This window comes from Pan troglodytes, chromosome 19 (assembly GCF_028858775.2).
Source record: "Pan troglodytes isolate AG18354 chromosome 19, NHGRI_mPanTro3-v2.0_pri, whole genome shotgun sequence".
Classification (NCBI taxonomy): domain Eukaryota; kingdom Metazoa; phylum Chordata; class Mammalia; order Primates; family Hominidae; genus Pan; species Pan troglodytes.
In genome coordinates this window covers 48,528,435-48,545,000 of record NC_072417.2, presented here as the reverse complement: position 1 = coordinate 48,545,000, position 16,566 = coordinate 48,528,435, and the positions used below count along the sequence as shown (strand labels likewise).

General features: G+C 42.5%; 3 protein-coding genes and 1 pseudogene across 4 annotated transcripts in view; 2 read left to right on the top strand and 2 right to left on the bottom strand.

The window, feature by feature from the left end:
• The window catches only part of LOC129137577 (ubiquitin carboxyl-terminal hydrolase 6-like), a 4,011-nt pseudogene extending 397 nt beyond the window's left edge, over positions 1-3,614 (top strand).
• The window catches only part of LOC129137576 (protein FAM106A-like), a 16,193-nt gene extending 3,815 nt beyond the window's left edge, over positions 1-12,378 (bottom strand). Inside the window, exon 1 of the mRNA XM_063798870.1 lies at positions 1-12,378. This exon is cut by the window's left edge and continues 3,815 nt beyond it. Within this exon, the coding sequence (XP_063654940.1) occupies positions 11,293-11,760 (468 nt within the window). The 5' untranslated portion in view covers positions 11,761-12,378 and the 3' untranslated portion in view covers positions 1-11,292.
• LOC749677 (coiled-coil domain-containing protein 144A) overlaps positions 1-16,566 on the bottom strand; it is an 88,209-nt gene that overhangs the window by 3,815 nt on the left and 67,828 nt on the right. Inside the window, exons 13-15 of one of the 2 annotated variants that reach the window (XM_054670296.2) lie at positions 13,531-13,705; positions 12,519-12,718; positions 6,717-8,827 (exon numbers count right to left, since the gene is read on the bottom strand). The gene's annotated coding sequence lies outside the window, so the exon portion shown is untranslated. Of the gene's footprint in view, positions 8,828-12,518; positions 12,719-13,530; positions 13,706-16,566 lie in introns of both variants that reach the window. The other variant, XM_063798861.1, reaches the window with a different exon arrangement.
• Positions 3,818-7,948, top strand: LOC134808876 (ubiquitin carboxyl-terminal hydrolase 6-like). The gene is made up of 3 exons (XM_063798871.1): positions 3,818-3,906; positions 4,486-4,578; positions 5,713-7,948. The coding sequence occupies exons 1-3, from the start codon at positions 3,880-3,882 to the stop codon at positions 5,905-5,907; spliced, it is 315 nt and encodes a 104-aa protein (XP_063654941.1). The 5' UTR covers positions 3,818-3,879; the 3' UTR covers positions 5,908-7,948.

The window sequence follows — 16,566 nt, the reverse complement described above, 5'->3', positions numbered from 1 at the left end:
CTTCTGGCTCTGTGGAGAGAGGAAGCTCAGGCTAGCCCTTTGTGGACTCTAGAAGAGCAACTGAGCCCGGAGCCCCCAACACCCACTGCACATAGTCATGTGGCTGTGGCACGCTGCTGAGTTGAGTGTGTGCACAAGCACACCAGTGCACTAGGGCCTGTGTGTTCTTTTAGATTTAATTTACTTCTGCCTTCTCCCTTCATGGATTAGGAGACTGTCCTTTTGTTTGTCAGGAGAGTTTGAAGTGACAAATCTTCCTATTCATTAAGGTCAGTGTAACTGTAAGGTACTGGCCTATTTTAATCAGATATTTATATGTATTTTCTTTCTTTTTTCTTTTTTTTTTTTTGGAGACAGGGTCTCACTGTGTCACCCAGGCTGTAGTGCAGTGTTGTAATCTCAGCTCACCGCAACATCCACCTCTTGGGCTCAAGTGATTCTCTTGCCTCAGTCTCCTGAGTAGCTGAGATTACAGGCATGCACCACTACCACCTGGCTAATTTTTGTACTTTTAGTAGAGATGGGGTTTCACCATGTTGGCCAGGCTGGTCTCGAATTCCTGACCTCAGGTGATCCGCCCACCTTGGCCTCCCAAAGTGCTGGAATTACAGGCATGAGCCACCATACCCAGCCGTATTTTCTTATTCTAATCATGTCTCTGTCACACTACTCTGTGAAGCTGAATGTAGGTTTTTCTTAGACCAGAACAGCTTCCCAGGGAATGATGCACAAGAAATTAATAACACTGGTTGTCAGCTAACTCCACAGATAGGAACTAGAGGGAAGGGGCAGGCTTGGGGACAAGGTGGCTGGGGAGGAGGGGGAGACCTTTTTTTTTTTTTTTGAGATGGAATCTCGCTCTGTCGCCCAGGCTGGAGTGCAGTGGCAAGATCTCAGTTCACTGCAAGCCCCACCTCCCAGGTTCACACCATTCTCCTGCCTTAGCCTCCCAAGTAGCTGGGACTACAGGCGCCTACCACCACGCCTGACTAATTTTTTGTGTGTTTTTTATTTATTTTTTTAGTAGAGATGAGGATTCACTGTGTTAGCCAGGATGGTCTCGATCTCCTGACCTCGTGATCCACCCACCTCGGCCTCCCAAAGTGTGGGGATTACAGGTGTGAGCCACCATGCCTGGCCAAGGGGGAGACCTTTTTAAAAAAATTGAGGTATAATTAACATACAATTAAAAGCATATATTTTTAATATCCAGTTTGATGAATTTTAACAAGTATATATTTTCATATAATCATCAAATAAAACAAGCAGAGCGGTCATGTAGCCCAGTAACTGCAATTCAGTGTGATGTGAGAACTGCCACAAGGGGTACAACGTGGTGAATTTGAACTTCAGGAGAGGGTGAACTTCTGGCTCTGTGGAGAGTGGAAGCTCAGGCTAGCCCTTTGTGGACTCTAGAAGAGCAACTGAGCCTGGAGGCAGTACCCACTGCGCAGTCACGTGGCTGTGCCACACTGCTGAGTTGAGTGTCTGCACAAGCACACCAGTGCACTGGGGCCTGTGTAGAGGCCTTTAGGAAACCACATTTTTGAAGTATTTAAAAAATAATGAAGAGCAAATGTTCTGTTATATATTCCCAAACATTCACATGTATTTGACTTGTTTTTTCCATGTAAATTTTGTATCTTCAGAACGCTTTAATGCGATGTTTTCTACCTTTTCTTCTCCAGATTATTCACCTTAAGCGATTTCAATTTGTAAATGATCAGTGGATAAAATCACAGAAAATTGTCAAATTTCCTTGGGAAAGTTTTGATCCGAGTGCTTTTTTGGTACCACGAGACCCGGCTCTCTGCCAGCATCAACCACTCACACCCCAGGGGGATGAGCTCTCCAAGCCCAGGATTCTGGCAAGAGAGGTGAAGAAAGCGGATGTGCAGAGTTTGGCTGGGGAAGAGGACATGCTCCTGAGCAAAAGCCCATCCTCACTCAGCGCTAACATCAGCAGCAGCCCAAAAGGTGAGGCCTGGGGGCCTTATGCAGTTGCTTTCTTGGGACTCCTCTAGGCTACATATGTTTCTCTGTCTTCTGATCTGGAACATCAGGTTGGTTGGGTGGAAGGAACCTATCTGGAATCAGACCTATCTGTATTTGAGCTATGTAAGTTTTATCAAGAGATTCAGCCTCCCTGAATCTATTTTCTCATCTGTAAAATGGAGATAATGCCAGGTTTACAGAGTTGAGAGTTTGACACATGGAGAGTAAAGCACTTCACACAGTGCCTGATGTATGGTAAACAGGAATGGTAGCTGCTGTCTTGTCCCCTTATAGTGAAAGTTGTGAGGTTCCCCATCTTTCAGGGGGTCTAGAGGATCAAAAATCTTTATTTATTTATTTATTTTATTTTTTATTTTTTTGAGACAGGGTCTCACTCTGTCACCCAGGCTGGAGTGCAGTGGTGCAACACAGATCACAGCTCACTGCAGCCTCGACCTCCTGGAGTCAATCAATCCTCCCACCTCAGCCTCCTGAGTAGCTGGGACTACAGGCACGCACCACTGCACCTGGCTAATTTTTGTATTTTTTGTAGAGATGGTGCTTCGCCATGTTTCCCAGGCTGGGCTCGAACTCCTGCACCCAAGTGAACCTCCTGCTTCGGCCTCCTAAAGTGCTGGGATTACAGGTGTGAGCCACTGTGCCTGGCCCAAAACTATTTTCATAAAAATACTAAGACAATATGTGCCTTTTCACTTTTATTCTCTCACAGATGTACAATGGTGTAAGAGACAACATGACGTGGAATAATATCGTCACTTTGACAGTGAAGATCTGTGCTAATGTGTTGTACTTTTTCATGCCTCAGTTTTAGTTTCTAATACAGGAAATATTGATAGATAAAATTCACATAAAAGTTCTAAAGGTTCTCAATAATTTTTAAAGGTATAAAAGGGGGTAGGGGTAAGAGGCTATAACCAAAAAGTTTAAAGCCTTACAGGATTTTTGTGAGACATAGAGGTAACAATGGACAGCAAGAAATTCCCAGTACCATGCCTAAAAATAGGAAGTACTCAGTAAATGGTGGTCACATTTTTGGTCTAATTTTACAAAGGAGAGGAATATGTATTTGGAAAACTCCTTACACTAATAGTTAGATTTTTTTCAACTGAATCTGACATAAATCATCTTTCTGCTATTTTCTGAGTCTCTATAATGTACTTTACATTTTCAGGACATTGTTGCTTATAGGGACTTGGCATTGAAGAAGACAAAAATGTAATTTACTGGCCACATAATAGGAACTAAAGGGTAGCCAGTCACGACTCCCCTGTCTTTACCTTTGTGTGTACAGTTGTGAAGCTAACCCCAGAGTTAGCATTTGGGGCTGGCTTACTTTGTGGCATTTGGATTTGTGAATCTTTTCTTCTGTCCTGTTCACAGGTTCTCCTTCTTCATCAAGAAAAAGTGGAACCAGCTGTCCCTCCAGCAAAAACAGCAGCCCTAATAGCAGCCCACGGACTTTGGGGAGGAGCAAAGAGAGGCTCCGGCTGCCCCATATTGGCAGCAAAAATAAGCTGTCAAGTAGTAAGAAGAACTTGGATGCCAGCAAAGAGAATGGGGCTGGGCAGATCTGTGAGCTGGCTGACGCCTTGAGCTGAGGGCATATGTGGGGGGGCAGCAAACCAGAGCTGGTCACTCCTCAGGACCACGAGGTAGCTTTGGCCAATGGATTCCTTTATGAGCATGAAGCATATGGCAATGGCTACAGCAATGGTCAGCTTGGAAACCACAGTGAAGAAGACAGCACTGATGACCAAAGAGAAGACACTCATATTAAGCCTATTTATAATCTATATGCAATTTCAATAAGTGGTTTATTGTACAGTTTTCAGAGAGTGGTCTGTGTTTTGTTCACTTGTCTTCATGTATTCATCAGCAAGTATTTTTCAGGTCCTGCTTATTTCCTAGCATTGAGCTTAGTGATAGACAAAGTTAACATAGAAATCTGGGCCTGCCCAGGTGTGGTGGCTCACACCTGTAATCCCAGCACTTTAGAAGGCTGAGGCAGGAGGATCGCTTGAGCCCAGGAGTTTGAGACCAGCCTGGGCCCCATCTCTACAAATAATTTTAAAATGGAGTGAGGTATGGTGGCATTGCCTGTGGTCCCAGCTACTTGGAAGGCTGAGGCAGAAGGATCACCTGAGCCCAGGGGGCCAAGTCTTTAGAGAGTTGTGATCACTCGACTGCACCCCAGCCTGGGTGATAGAGCAAGCCCCTGTCTCAAAATAATAATAGTAATAGTAATTACATTATAAAATGATTGTTTATCCACGCAAGACTTGGAGCTTATGACTTTTGTATTTTGCTTTTTGCTTATTTTGGTTTTAGAGAAAGTTAGAGGGTTCTAAAATATTTTCTCACCTACTGACCATTTACATGATCACTGTTCTCCTGCTCAGATCCTAGTGCTATACCCTGGCCATAGTACAGTTAACTACGAACATACCTCCACTCTCTTATCTCTTACAGTGCCATTCAGGAATTCTGAGTGGGGGCCATTACGTCGCTTATGCTAAAAACCCAAACTGCAAGTGGTACTGTTACAATGACAGCATTTGTGAGGTAAGCATTCTCAATCTTTGAATGAAAGTTAGAAACAGAATATCGACAGAACTGGGGAACATTTGTTGAAATAATGGACTATCTCTTGAATAGGAAATAGATATTCCTGTTAGAATCAATACATAGATGCTGTCAGTATTAAAGGAACAAAAGTGATATGCAGAGTAGGGAATGAAAACATGAGTAGTGAGGAAAAATAAAGAGTTAGTTGACCGGGCGCAGTGGCTCATGCCTGTAATCCCAGCACTTTGGGAGGCTGAGGCAGGCTTAGGAGGTGGATCACTTGATGTCAGGAGTTCGAGACCAGACTGGCCAACATGGTGAAACCCCATCTCTGCTAAAAATACAGAAATTAGTTGGGCATGTTGGCACATGCCTGTAATCCCAGCTACTCGGGAGGCTGAGGCAGGAGAACAGCTTGAACCTGGGAGGTGGAGGTTGCAGTGAGCCAAGACTGCACCACTGCACTCCAGCCTGGGCAACAGAGCAAGACTCTGTCTCAAAAAAAAAAAAAAAAAAAAAAAAAGGAGTTAATGCAAAAAGCTCCTATCTTCTAGACTGTTAGAATTTGATGGGGTTGGGCCAAGCGCGGTGGCTCACGACTGTAATCCCAGCACTTTGGGAGGCCAAGGAGGGTGGATCATGAGGTCAGGAGATTGAGATCATCCTGCCTAATATGGTGAAACCCTGTCTCTACTAAAAATACAAAACATTAGCCAGGCGTGGTGGCACATGCCTGTAGTCCCAGCTACTCGGGAGGCTGAGGCAGGAGAATCGCTTGAACCCAGGAGGCAGAGGTTGCAGTGAGCTGAGATCACACCAGTGCACACCAGCCTGGTGACAGACAGAGACTCCATCTCAAAAAAGTAAATAAATAAAAATAAATACATAGAATTTGATGGGGTTTTAGGTCATTCTGTTTTGACTTGTCTATGGTCAAAATATTTTCTCCAAAGCAAACATTGGAAATAATGGGGCTCATTTTAAAGGGGCAGGTGTGAGACAGCCAAACTAGTGAGCTTATTGGAAGCAATCAGGTTTAGTAATTACAGAGGGTTGGTCTTCCCTTTCCTGGCAAGGATTTAGAGCCATAATAGTGACGGTTTTTGTTAAAAGTTTTTCTTGCCCTTTCAGGAATGTCACCCTGATGAAATTGACACCGACTCTGCCTACATTCTTTTCTATGAGCAGCAGAGGATAGACTATGCACAATTTCTGCCAAAGATTGATGGCAAAAAGATGGCAGACACAAGCAGTATGGATGAAGACTTTGAGTCTGATTACAAAAAGTACTGTGTGTTACAGCAAAGCTACCATTCTGGCTGCTAGACAGCTTGGTGGGGAGGGAGATGACTCCTTGTAGCTGATACTTGGCAAAAGTGTCACTGAGAGGCAAGCTAAATGTAGTTATTTTATCCTGTTAGAATACAAATTCTAATTAAAATAGTTAACTTTAAGAGTAGTAGTAGTTTTATTTTGAAGTCTCATGCAAGTTGTCTGATAGAGAACTTTCAGGCAGATCCCACCATTAGCCTGTAAACAAAAAGTTTGGCACCAGCCACCTGGGACCAAATAAGAACTCAATTGTGCTTGTCCAGATATGAACAAATATGTAGTCAGTATAGAGTTTATCAATAATCATAACAAATATTAAAGATTTCCTTGGAGTCAAAGTAAAAAACAAAAAATTATAATGTTGTCTAGGGATGACATGATATGCTACCTCCTTTTTCCTTAAGTTTTATTCCATTCTGTTGACAAGATGGAGAAAGCAAGATCATGAAGGTGTGCAAATGATTCTTACGGCATGGGCGAGGATTTTTCCATTTATTTTTTAAAGTTTCCATACCCTTTCTTTGTCTTTCTTGCTTTTTGTTTTTGCCGTTGTGTTTATGTTTGAGATACAACCAGTCATTGGTGGCAGGGGCATAGAGTGGTCAGTCTGAAAGGGAGGCTCTCTTAAGAGCTATGTGCCTTCCACCCAGAGGGAGACCCAGTAGAAAGAAAAACATCCTGGGAAATCCAGCTACCATGGCCCTCCCAGTGGAGGCATCTTACATTTAGGATACTTCAAGTATCCTCAGAAATGTATTCTGCACCCCCGGCCCCGCCCATGCTGAGGGAAGGGGAGCAGTTGCCAATATTTGCACCATCTTCACATGCACATGTTGCAACAAGAGCTTCTGGGAAGGTAAGCGGCATCGGAGCTAGATCACGTTTCACAATTAGTGGTTGTTCTTTTCCGTGTTTATTTTGCACTTTAAAAAAGAGAGAACACATGCAAATGAACTTGCTTGTGTGTATTTGATGGCTCCAAGGGCTATAAATTACAAACAAAACACATCCCAGACATTAGGAGTTCATAAGTATATTTAATGAAATTGGTGGTTTTAGGAAGTCAACTTTAGTTTTGCTTTGTTTGCACGTCCACTAATTTTTATTTTGATATTTGTCTTTTTTTAAAATTTTACAGTAGTCATTGAAAGTTATGTTTCTTTGTTTACTTCATTTTTTCCTCTAATTATTCAAGACTGGAACAAAAGTATAAATATTATTTAGTTCAGGTAGAATTTTTTTGGTGTAGTTTTTTAATATATACTTGAAGGAAATGTTTCACCTTATTTTTGGTCTTTGTTTATTCATTTAGACCCTGCAAGTTGATTCTCATTAATTGTCAGATTCCACTACACTTTCTTCCTCATAGGTAGTAATTACCAGTGTAACTAAGCATTTGTGTTCTGATATCTGAGGCCAGTAACCATTAATATCTAGTTCTCAGAGCATTTGGAAAGGTTATCTTAAATGGCTACCTAAATTGAAATCCTTTTCAGAAAAAATATAATTGCAAATAGGTAGGAGTGGCCTAAATTATCTAATGTAATAAACTCAGAAAAAATGCATACTTTATAGTTTCAAGATTTTCAGTATATAAAATCGGTCCATTCCTACGTGTACATGTCCCGTTAAAAAGTGGAAGACTTTAAATAATTTCTTTACAGATGTTTTATTTAAGCAGGTAGCACAATCTACTAATGTTGTTTGATCTGTTTGTTATACTGGTTGTAATTAATTTTTTTAATTCATGAACTAGCAGAAAATTTATTAAATTAACTATTAACTACATTCACCTTGTAAATTACTGTATAAAACATGTTGACAATGCACTGACTTTAGAAAGATGTTAATGTATATAAATAGAGTGTAAATAAAATAGTGTTGATGTACTGAAATATGAACGGTATAAAAAGTATTGGTAATTGTATATGGGGTGTACCTGTTTATCCGTAACTGTTATCCAAACAAATTAAATACTGTGGATGCCTCTATGTGCTGTTTTTCCTCATACAAGTAAACAACACAGAATGTCAAATTCTTCAGCCTCCCTCTCTGTGATCCTGTTTTAATTCTCCTACTTGAATAATTTCTTTCTGACTTACAGAGGGGATGCTTCATCTCTGAGGTTGGAAACTCTGTAGAGCAGGATTCCCCAACTCCTGGGCTACAGACCAGTACCGTCCATGGCCTGTTAGGAACCGGGCTGCACAGCAGCAGGTGAGCGGTGAGCTGTATTTATAGCCACTCCCCCTTGCTCCCATTACCACCTGAGCTCTGCCTCCTGTTAGATCAGCAGCGGCATGCCATTCTCGCAGGAGAACGAACCCTATTGCGAACTGGGCATGCTAGCAATCTAGGTTGTGCCCTCCTTATGAGAATCTAATGCCTGATGATTTGAGGTGGAACAGTTTGATCCTGAAACCATTCTCCCCAGCCCCCCAGTCCGTGGAAAATTGTCTTCCACAACACCAGTCCCTGGTGCCAAAAAGTTGGCAACCACTGATGTAGAACAAGATCCCTACAGTGGGTACTACCCTACAGAGGTACTACTACAGGGGGTAGAACAAGATCCCTCCAGTGACCAGGTGACTTTAAACATGGCTCACATCCCTTTTAGAAAGTTATGGCAGGGAAGCAAGTAGAGAGCAGGTGGTAAACTGAGGATTGGTGCCTACATCGGTACCAACACTGGGTCCTACAGTCACTTTTGTGCAGATCAGGAGATGAGGTGAAGAGAAGGAAAGCTTCTCATTTGCATAATGCCTTGAAATGACCCGAGGTTTCTAGGAGGCACCGAGAAACCAGAGATGTCCCTTGTTGTCTGTCTGGGAGATCCAAGGGGACAGTTGGCAGTGTTGAGAAGAGATGAAGGTGACAGCTGTAGGTCCTTCACCCTCAGCTTCTATTTGTTCACCTATAAAATTAAAATACCGAACACTCAGGCTTGTAAGAATTAAATGAAGGACACCAATGCCTGGCACAGTTGCTTGGTAAGTGCTCAATCCAACGATACTCAATCCTATTTTACAAAAAGGGTTTTTTTTTGTTTGTTTTGTTGTTTGTTTTTTTACCTCCTTGCTATACTGATGCTAAAAGAGTTTAATAGTCCTCTGGTCACATTTTCCAAAAACAAGAATACACATTAAAAATGTATAAAATGGGCCAGGCTCAGTGGCTTACACCTGTAATCCCAGCACTTTGGAAGGCTAAGGCAGGCAGATCACCTAAGGTTGAGAGTTCCAGACCAGCCTGACCAACATGGAGAAACCCCGTCTCTACTAAAAATACAAAATAGCCGGGTGTGGTGGTGCATGCCTGTAAACCCAGCTACTTGGGAGGCTGAGGCAGAAGAATTGCTTGAACCCGGGAGGCAGAGGTTGCAGTGAGCCGAGATGACGCCATTGCACTGCAGCCTGGGCAACAAGAGCGAAACTCTGTCTCTCAAAAAAAAAAAAAAAGAAGTATAAAATGAAACATGTTGAATCAGCAGCAGTGGCAGCTTGTTTAAGGAAAGGAACAAACAAAATTAATACAGAAAGTCAAAAAATGAAGCACAACTCTTTTAAGTGCCAGTCTGCTTTTAGGTTTCTTTCTTTCTTTTTTTTTTTTAAATAGAGACAGGGTTCTCTGTTCCCCAGGCCGGAATGCAGTGAGGTAATCACAGCTCACTGCAGCCTCGACCTCCCAGGCTCAAGCAATCCTCCCACCTCAGCCTCCCCAGTAGCTGGGACCACAGATGTGCACCATCACACCCAGCTAATTTTTGTATTTTTTGTAGAGATGGGGTTTCACCATGTTGCCCAGGCTGGTCTTGAACTCCTCGGCTCAAGCTATCTGCCCACCTCAGCTTCCGCAAGTGCAGTGATTACAAGCGTGAGCTGCCATGGCTGGCCAAGGCTGTCTTTTAAAAAGCTAAAAATGTGTTGGTTCAAGACCAGTCTGAGCAATATGGCGAGACCTCATCTCTACTAAAAAGAAAAAAAAAATCAGCTGGGTGTGGTGGCCCATGCCTGTAGTCACCCCAGCTACTCGAAAGGCTGAAGTGGGAGGATCGCTTGAACCCAGAAGGTTGAGGTTGCAGTGAGCCTTGATTGTGCCACTGCACTCCGGCCTGGATGACAGTGAGACCTTGTCTCAAAAAGCCTCGGAAGGAGTGGCCTAGGGAGATGAGCAAGCATTTTGTTTGTAGTTTCTGAATGGCCCTGTGCATTGAGAGAGGTCTTCGGCCTCCCAGCCTCTCTGGCTGAAGGTGGCGATTCTGCATGGAGTCTCTCCACCACTTGGTGGCACTGCTCACAGTGACTTCTTACTTCTAAACACCATTGAATTGGAGCAAGTAGATGATTTGCCACATTTTTCCCAGCTAGTTTGGAGGCTGAATATAGAATTTTACTGGGGCACACCAGAATGTGTACGTTGGGGAGCAGCGATGCCCGTTTTCCTTGATAATGTGCCGACAGCTTCCTTAGTATTGAAATCACAAAGTCAGAAATGCACACACCTCTATGATGAGAGATCCATACAGGAGAGAGCAACAAAAAGAGGCCTTTTAAGTTTGCCAGACTTCCTGACCAGTGGGAAGCAAGAGAGTAGATAAGTGTGCAACAGGCACAAACCCAGGCCTATAAGAACCTAGTTGGGAATAGAATGTAAGAGAATGGGGAGCGATGGGGACTCTAGTGTGTTCTGGGCACGTGCCCATCTAAAGTCTCCATGTGACTGTTGCCCGGCAGGAATGTGGGCCCCAGTGTTCACCAAACCTTTTTGTTTGTTTGTTTTTTTCCCATGAAGAGAAGCCAGAAACCCAGATATTGATACAAAGTATCCAGTTTAGAAGTGTTGGTAGTTTTTTTAATTTTGAACATTGTGCTGCCCAAAGAAGGTATCTGCAAGCCAGGTACAAACCAGCAGTTCATGCCCTCTGGTGAGCAGAAATGTCGGAGGTCGAATTCTAGTTCTGCTGTTGCAACAGCTGTAAACGAAAGTCTTCAGATTTCTAATGCCCAATGGAAATGCCACTTTATCTCCAAAGGTTATTAAAAGGAATAGTTCATGTATGTAAGTAGGCACAGAGCTTGCCACCTATTAGGTACTCAAAAGCATTCTTCCTTCACTTAAGGAAACAATACAGGCATAATACAACAATAATGTTACGATCAAGTTCATTATCAGGAGGCATACACCCAAACAATAGGGGAGTGAGCACCTACCACGTACAGAGCTCTCTGCTAGGTTCTCTGGGGGCAGCAGTTCCCAACCTGGCAATTCATCGGCATCATCGGAATCAGCCAGCAGCTTGTTGGATATGCTGAGTCCAGAGTCCCGCCCATATTACACCTAACGTTCTGTGCCTATTACACCCAGATTTATGAGATCCTCCTATCCCATGCAGTCAAAGAATCTCCATTCTAATAAGTTCCTCAGAGGAAGCTCTTTTGCAGCCAGTTTGCACTGGTCTGTGGGTTGGTCATTTATGGAAACCACTGCTCCAGGGAATGAATCATGATTTCCAGTCTCATTAGGGAAAGATGATATGCATATGCACACATGTAAAGAGGAGTCACAGTAATTAGCCAAAAGCTCTGTGGACATAATTGCCTCTGATGAAGTACTGTCTGATGACATCAGACAGTAGGCTATTGACAGTGTACCCCGGGGAAAGCTAAATGCAAAAGAGAAGCGAACTGCCTCATGAAGTGAGATGAGGATTACAGGGTCAGAAATGTGGAGAGGGTGATTCAGATGGACAAAGGAGCAGAGGTAGGATTCAAGTGATGTGTTTCGGAGGCAGTGCAGCCTGTTTGTGCTGACTGGAAGGTGCACGAGGAACATAGTAGACGGTAGCATGAAGGCAGGAGCTGTGAAGGCCTTTGAAGGTCAGGCCAGTTGTAATAAAACTATTTCACATTGTCAGGTATCTTCTGATGGTTGCCAAACATTTTTCTATGGTTTGCATAAATACGTATCTATTTTATTTATGTATTTATTTATTTTATGTATTTATTTTATTTATTTATTTATTTTTTGAGACAGAGGTTCGCTCTTGTTGCCCAGGCTGGAGTGCAATGGAGCAATCCCAGCTCACTACAACCTCCGCCTCTCAGGTTCAAGCAATTCTCCTGCCTCAGCCTCCTGAGTAGCTGGGATTAGAGGCATGAGCCACCATGCCCAGCTAATTTTGTATTTTTATAGAGATGGGGTTTCTCCATGTTGGTCAGGCTGGTCTTGAACTCCCAGCCTCAGGTGATCCACCCATCTCGGCCTCCCAAAGTGCTGGGATTACAGGCGTGAGTCACTGCACCCAGCCTATTTTAGTTTTCTTTGAGACGGAGTTTCACTCTTGTCGCCCAGGCTGCAGTGAAGTGGCACTATCTCGGCTCACTGAAACCTCCACCTCCCGGATTCAAGTGATTCTCCTGCTTCAGCGTGCCAAGTAGTTGGGATTACAGGGTCCCTTGAAGCCCAGGACAAATGGCCCTGCTGTGGCCTTGCCCCATCTCACCCCCCCACTTCCTCTGGGTCAGCCCCAACTTGTAGTCCAGTCCTCCCAGTTCCTCTGCTTCTCTGAGTATAACTTGAGCTGACGTGTGGTGCATTCCACCTACCTGACTTACATCAAGCTGTCAATGGCAATCAAGCGTAATGAGAGCATGGCCAAAGGTCTGCAGAGGGCTCTGCTGCAGCAGCAGCCAGAGGATGACAGCAAGTGCTTCCCCCGGCCCCAGGACCTGATCCGGCTTTATGACATCATCTTACAGCTGACCCTTGAGGACCGGGAAGGCAAGGGTCTGTCGTTTCCCTTTGCCTGTGTCAGACACAAAATGACTTAACTTTGTATCATGGAAGGGCTGTGACAAGCAGGACCTATTAGTAGCCGGGAAAAGACAAAGGTCTTACACCAGTTCCACAGGCTGTGAGCCCCTACCTCTCAGACATGCTGATCTGCAGAGAATAGTGACCCCAGATCATCACTGAGCACTTCACCTGTGTAAGATGCTCCCAGGTGCCATAGAGCATCTGAGACCCGAATCCATGCCATCTCGGCCCCCAGGGAGTTTGTCAGTCAGTAGGACTGTGAGACACACACAGTCAAGGCATCTGAGTAGATGCTAAGCAAAATAAAAGCTCAGCGCTGGAACAGATCCCTTCCAGCTAAGAGGGGCCAAGAAGTCTCTGAAGGCGGGTGAGCTATGAGTTGAGTTGTAAAGGGCAAATCTGTTTCCAAGATGAGAGGGGAATGGAGGTGACAGCAGCTGTGGCTGCTGCCAGGTCACTTCACAGGCTTTTCCCCATTGTATTGACCTTGGGCTTTTTTTTTCTCACCATCGTCTGCTCTTACAAGGTCTTCTGTGAAAAATTCAACCTAAGATCTACTCTTCATGAATTTTCTTGTTGCATCTGTTGTACAGAATCTGGTGGAATTGCTCCAGCTTCCTGGTTTAGAGGAAGACAAAGCCTTCCAGAAAGAGATAGGCCTCAAGATTCTGGCGTTCAAAGCTTACAGGTAACGTCCCATGGGATGGGCAGAGTTTTCCTCTGCCTCCCAGGTTCTGTAAGCATTGGGAGCATGAGCCAGCCCACAGCAGATGGGATCATTGGCCTTGAGTGTATGGTTACCTTGCCTGTGATCAGAGGAAGGTCAGCCCAGCACGTTCAAGGGGAGTTTCTAAAGGCTGCGGTCAGTAGTGGCCAGTGATGATGACTGCCCTTTGGCCAGGTTGGAGGAGTGGAGCACACACGTTAAACTTGGCTTCCTCGCTGGGTGTGGTAGCTCACGCTTGTAATCCCAGCACTTTGGGAGGCAAAGGCAGGATTAAAAACTTAAATCTAAAATGAAAACATATTAAAACCTTGGACGATAACCTAGGAAATACCATTGCGGACATAGGACCTGGAAATGATCTTCATGACAAAGATGCCAAAAGTAATTGCAAGAAAAACAAAAATTGGCAAATGGGACCTAATTAAACTAAAGAGCTTCTTTACGGCAAAAGAAACTATCAACAGAGTAAACAGCTCACAGAAAGGGAGAAAATATTTGCAACCTAGCCATCTGACAAAGGTCTAATATCCAGCATCTGGAAGGAACTTAAATTTACAAGAAAAAAAACAAACAACACCATCAAAAGTGGGCAAAGGACATGAACAGATACTTTTCAAAAGAAGACATAACATGTGGCCAACGAGGCTATGAAAAAAATGCTCAAACTCACTAATCATTAGAGAAATGCAAATCAAAACCACAGTGAGACACCATCTCACACCAGTCAGAATGACTATTATTAAAAGGTCAAAAACTAACAGAAGCTGGCAAGGTTGTGGAGAAAAGGGGACGTTTATGCACTTCTGGTGGGAATTTAAACTTGTTTAGTCATTGCGGAAAGCAGTTTGGCGATTTCTCAAAGAACTTAGAATTGCCATTTGACCCAGCAGTCCCATTGCTTTCCCCATTGCTTTTTTTAAGTGGAGTTGTTGAAGGTTGGATGGTTGTGGGTGTGCTGCATTATTTCTTAGCTCTCTATTCTGTTCCATTGGTATATGTGTCTGCTGTTGTAACAGTACCATGCTATTTCTGTTACTGCGGGTTTGCAGTATAGTTTGAAGTCAGCTACCAAACTACCAATGACATTCTTCACAGAATTAGGATAAACTATTTTAAAATTTATATCGAACCCCAAAACAGCTGGAATAGCTAAGGCAATTCTAGCTTACTTTTATAAGAATATAGTGTATAATACATAGAATATACAGCACATATATTAATCAACTTTGTTATGGGTAAGGTTTCTGGTCAACAGTAGTTAATCAGGTCAGTCAGCAGTTACATTACAGGGAAGTCAAAATTTAGGCAAATTTTCGGCTGTGTGGGGTTCAGCCCCTCTAACTTCCACATTGTTCAAAGGTCAAGAGTACTGAAAGGGAAAAAAAAACTAAAATGAGCCATGTGTGATTCAACTGGAATTAGAATCACCAGGAAGAACTCATGGTTTTCAGTATATTCTAATATAGAAATATCGATGAATATAAGCATGTATGTTTGTATATTTATCCATCTAGCTGTATTTTTCTGCTCTGTTCACTGAGGAAGCCTATGAGCAATGACAACTACAACAGCCATACGTATCTACCACAATTACTGCCCAGATATTGGTTTCTAATTACTGTCCCCTAAAGAAAGTCAGGGCTTCTGGAAAAAAATGAAAATGGCTGATTCAAGGGCTGGGGCAGAGAAAATACAAAGTATGGTTGAAACAGCTTATGCCAGAAAGTAAGGAAGTATTCAAAGAACAATAAGGACAGTTCAAAAAGACATGAACTCAGCTTGAAATGGCTACCACTGGTCAAAGCGGAGGGAACCTGAACAGCAAAACAATAAATTTTCCCTTCTCCCCTATTTGTTGGTTGGTTTTGTTTTGTTTTACTTATCCACGTAGAAGGAATGAAAGATGAAGACAATCATGATTTGGCAACCACCATAATAATAATTGACCCAACAAAAATAATCAATGAAATGCTAAATCCAGTGGGTGAGATGTTTAGAGTAACCAGATATTTACAGAGCCTCAAACTATGTTCACATAAGACATTGGTGAAAAACAAATGGTAGATAGTCACTTTATCATGGACAGACCTGGTAGATTCTCAAACAAAGTCAACACTGGCCAGTAATGGAGCCAAGTAACAGCATATGCCTCCAGATATGCTGCATTGGGAAGAACTCAGCCTCACTTGTGTGACCTTCCTGCCTGAATGGTATAACCTGAACTGAATCATGAAGAAACATCCTATGAACCCAAACTGAGAGAAAATCCACAAAAAACTGGCCCATACTCTTCAAACACATAAATGCCATGAAAATCAAGGAAAGACTCAGGAATCATCCTGGACTAAAAGAGACTAAAAAGACAGAATAATTTGACACAGATCGACCGCCTCCAAAGGTCAGCAACCTCAAACATCAAAGGTAGATAGGCCCACAGAGATGAGAAAGAATCAACGTAAAAATGCTGAAACCTCTCAACATCATGGATTATGAAAGTCAACATCATGGATTGTAAAATCACCCATCTTAAATTATTTGGCTATAAAAAATATTATTGAGACAACTGAAAAAAGTAAAATAAGGTTTATGGATGAGATAGTAACAGTAAACCATTTTTAATTTCCTGATTTTGATAGTTATACTATAATTATGCAAGATAATGCCTTGTTTTTAGGAGACACACATAAAATTATTTAGAAATAAAGAGGCATCATACCTGCAACTTATAAACCATTCAGAAAAAGTCTATATTATGCACCTACATTTATATTTACCTAGAAAGAGAAGAGGAAAAGGGGGAGAAAGGATAAAGCAAATACAGTAAAATGTTCACATTTGGGGAATAGTATCCAAGAATGTTTTGTAGTTTTCTTACTATTTTTCTATAAGTCTAAAATTGTCAAAATAAAACACTTCTAAAAAGAAAAAAATTGTTAAAAAAATTGTCAAATTATAACCTATTAAATGAAATAAACCACAAGTAAATATCAAATCAAGTAAATGAATAAATTGAGTTTGATGAAGAACAGAGATATCTACATAGTCTCAAATTACCTCCCCACAAAATATTAATACTAATTAATTACAAGGTGAAAAAGTAACATTACAGA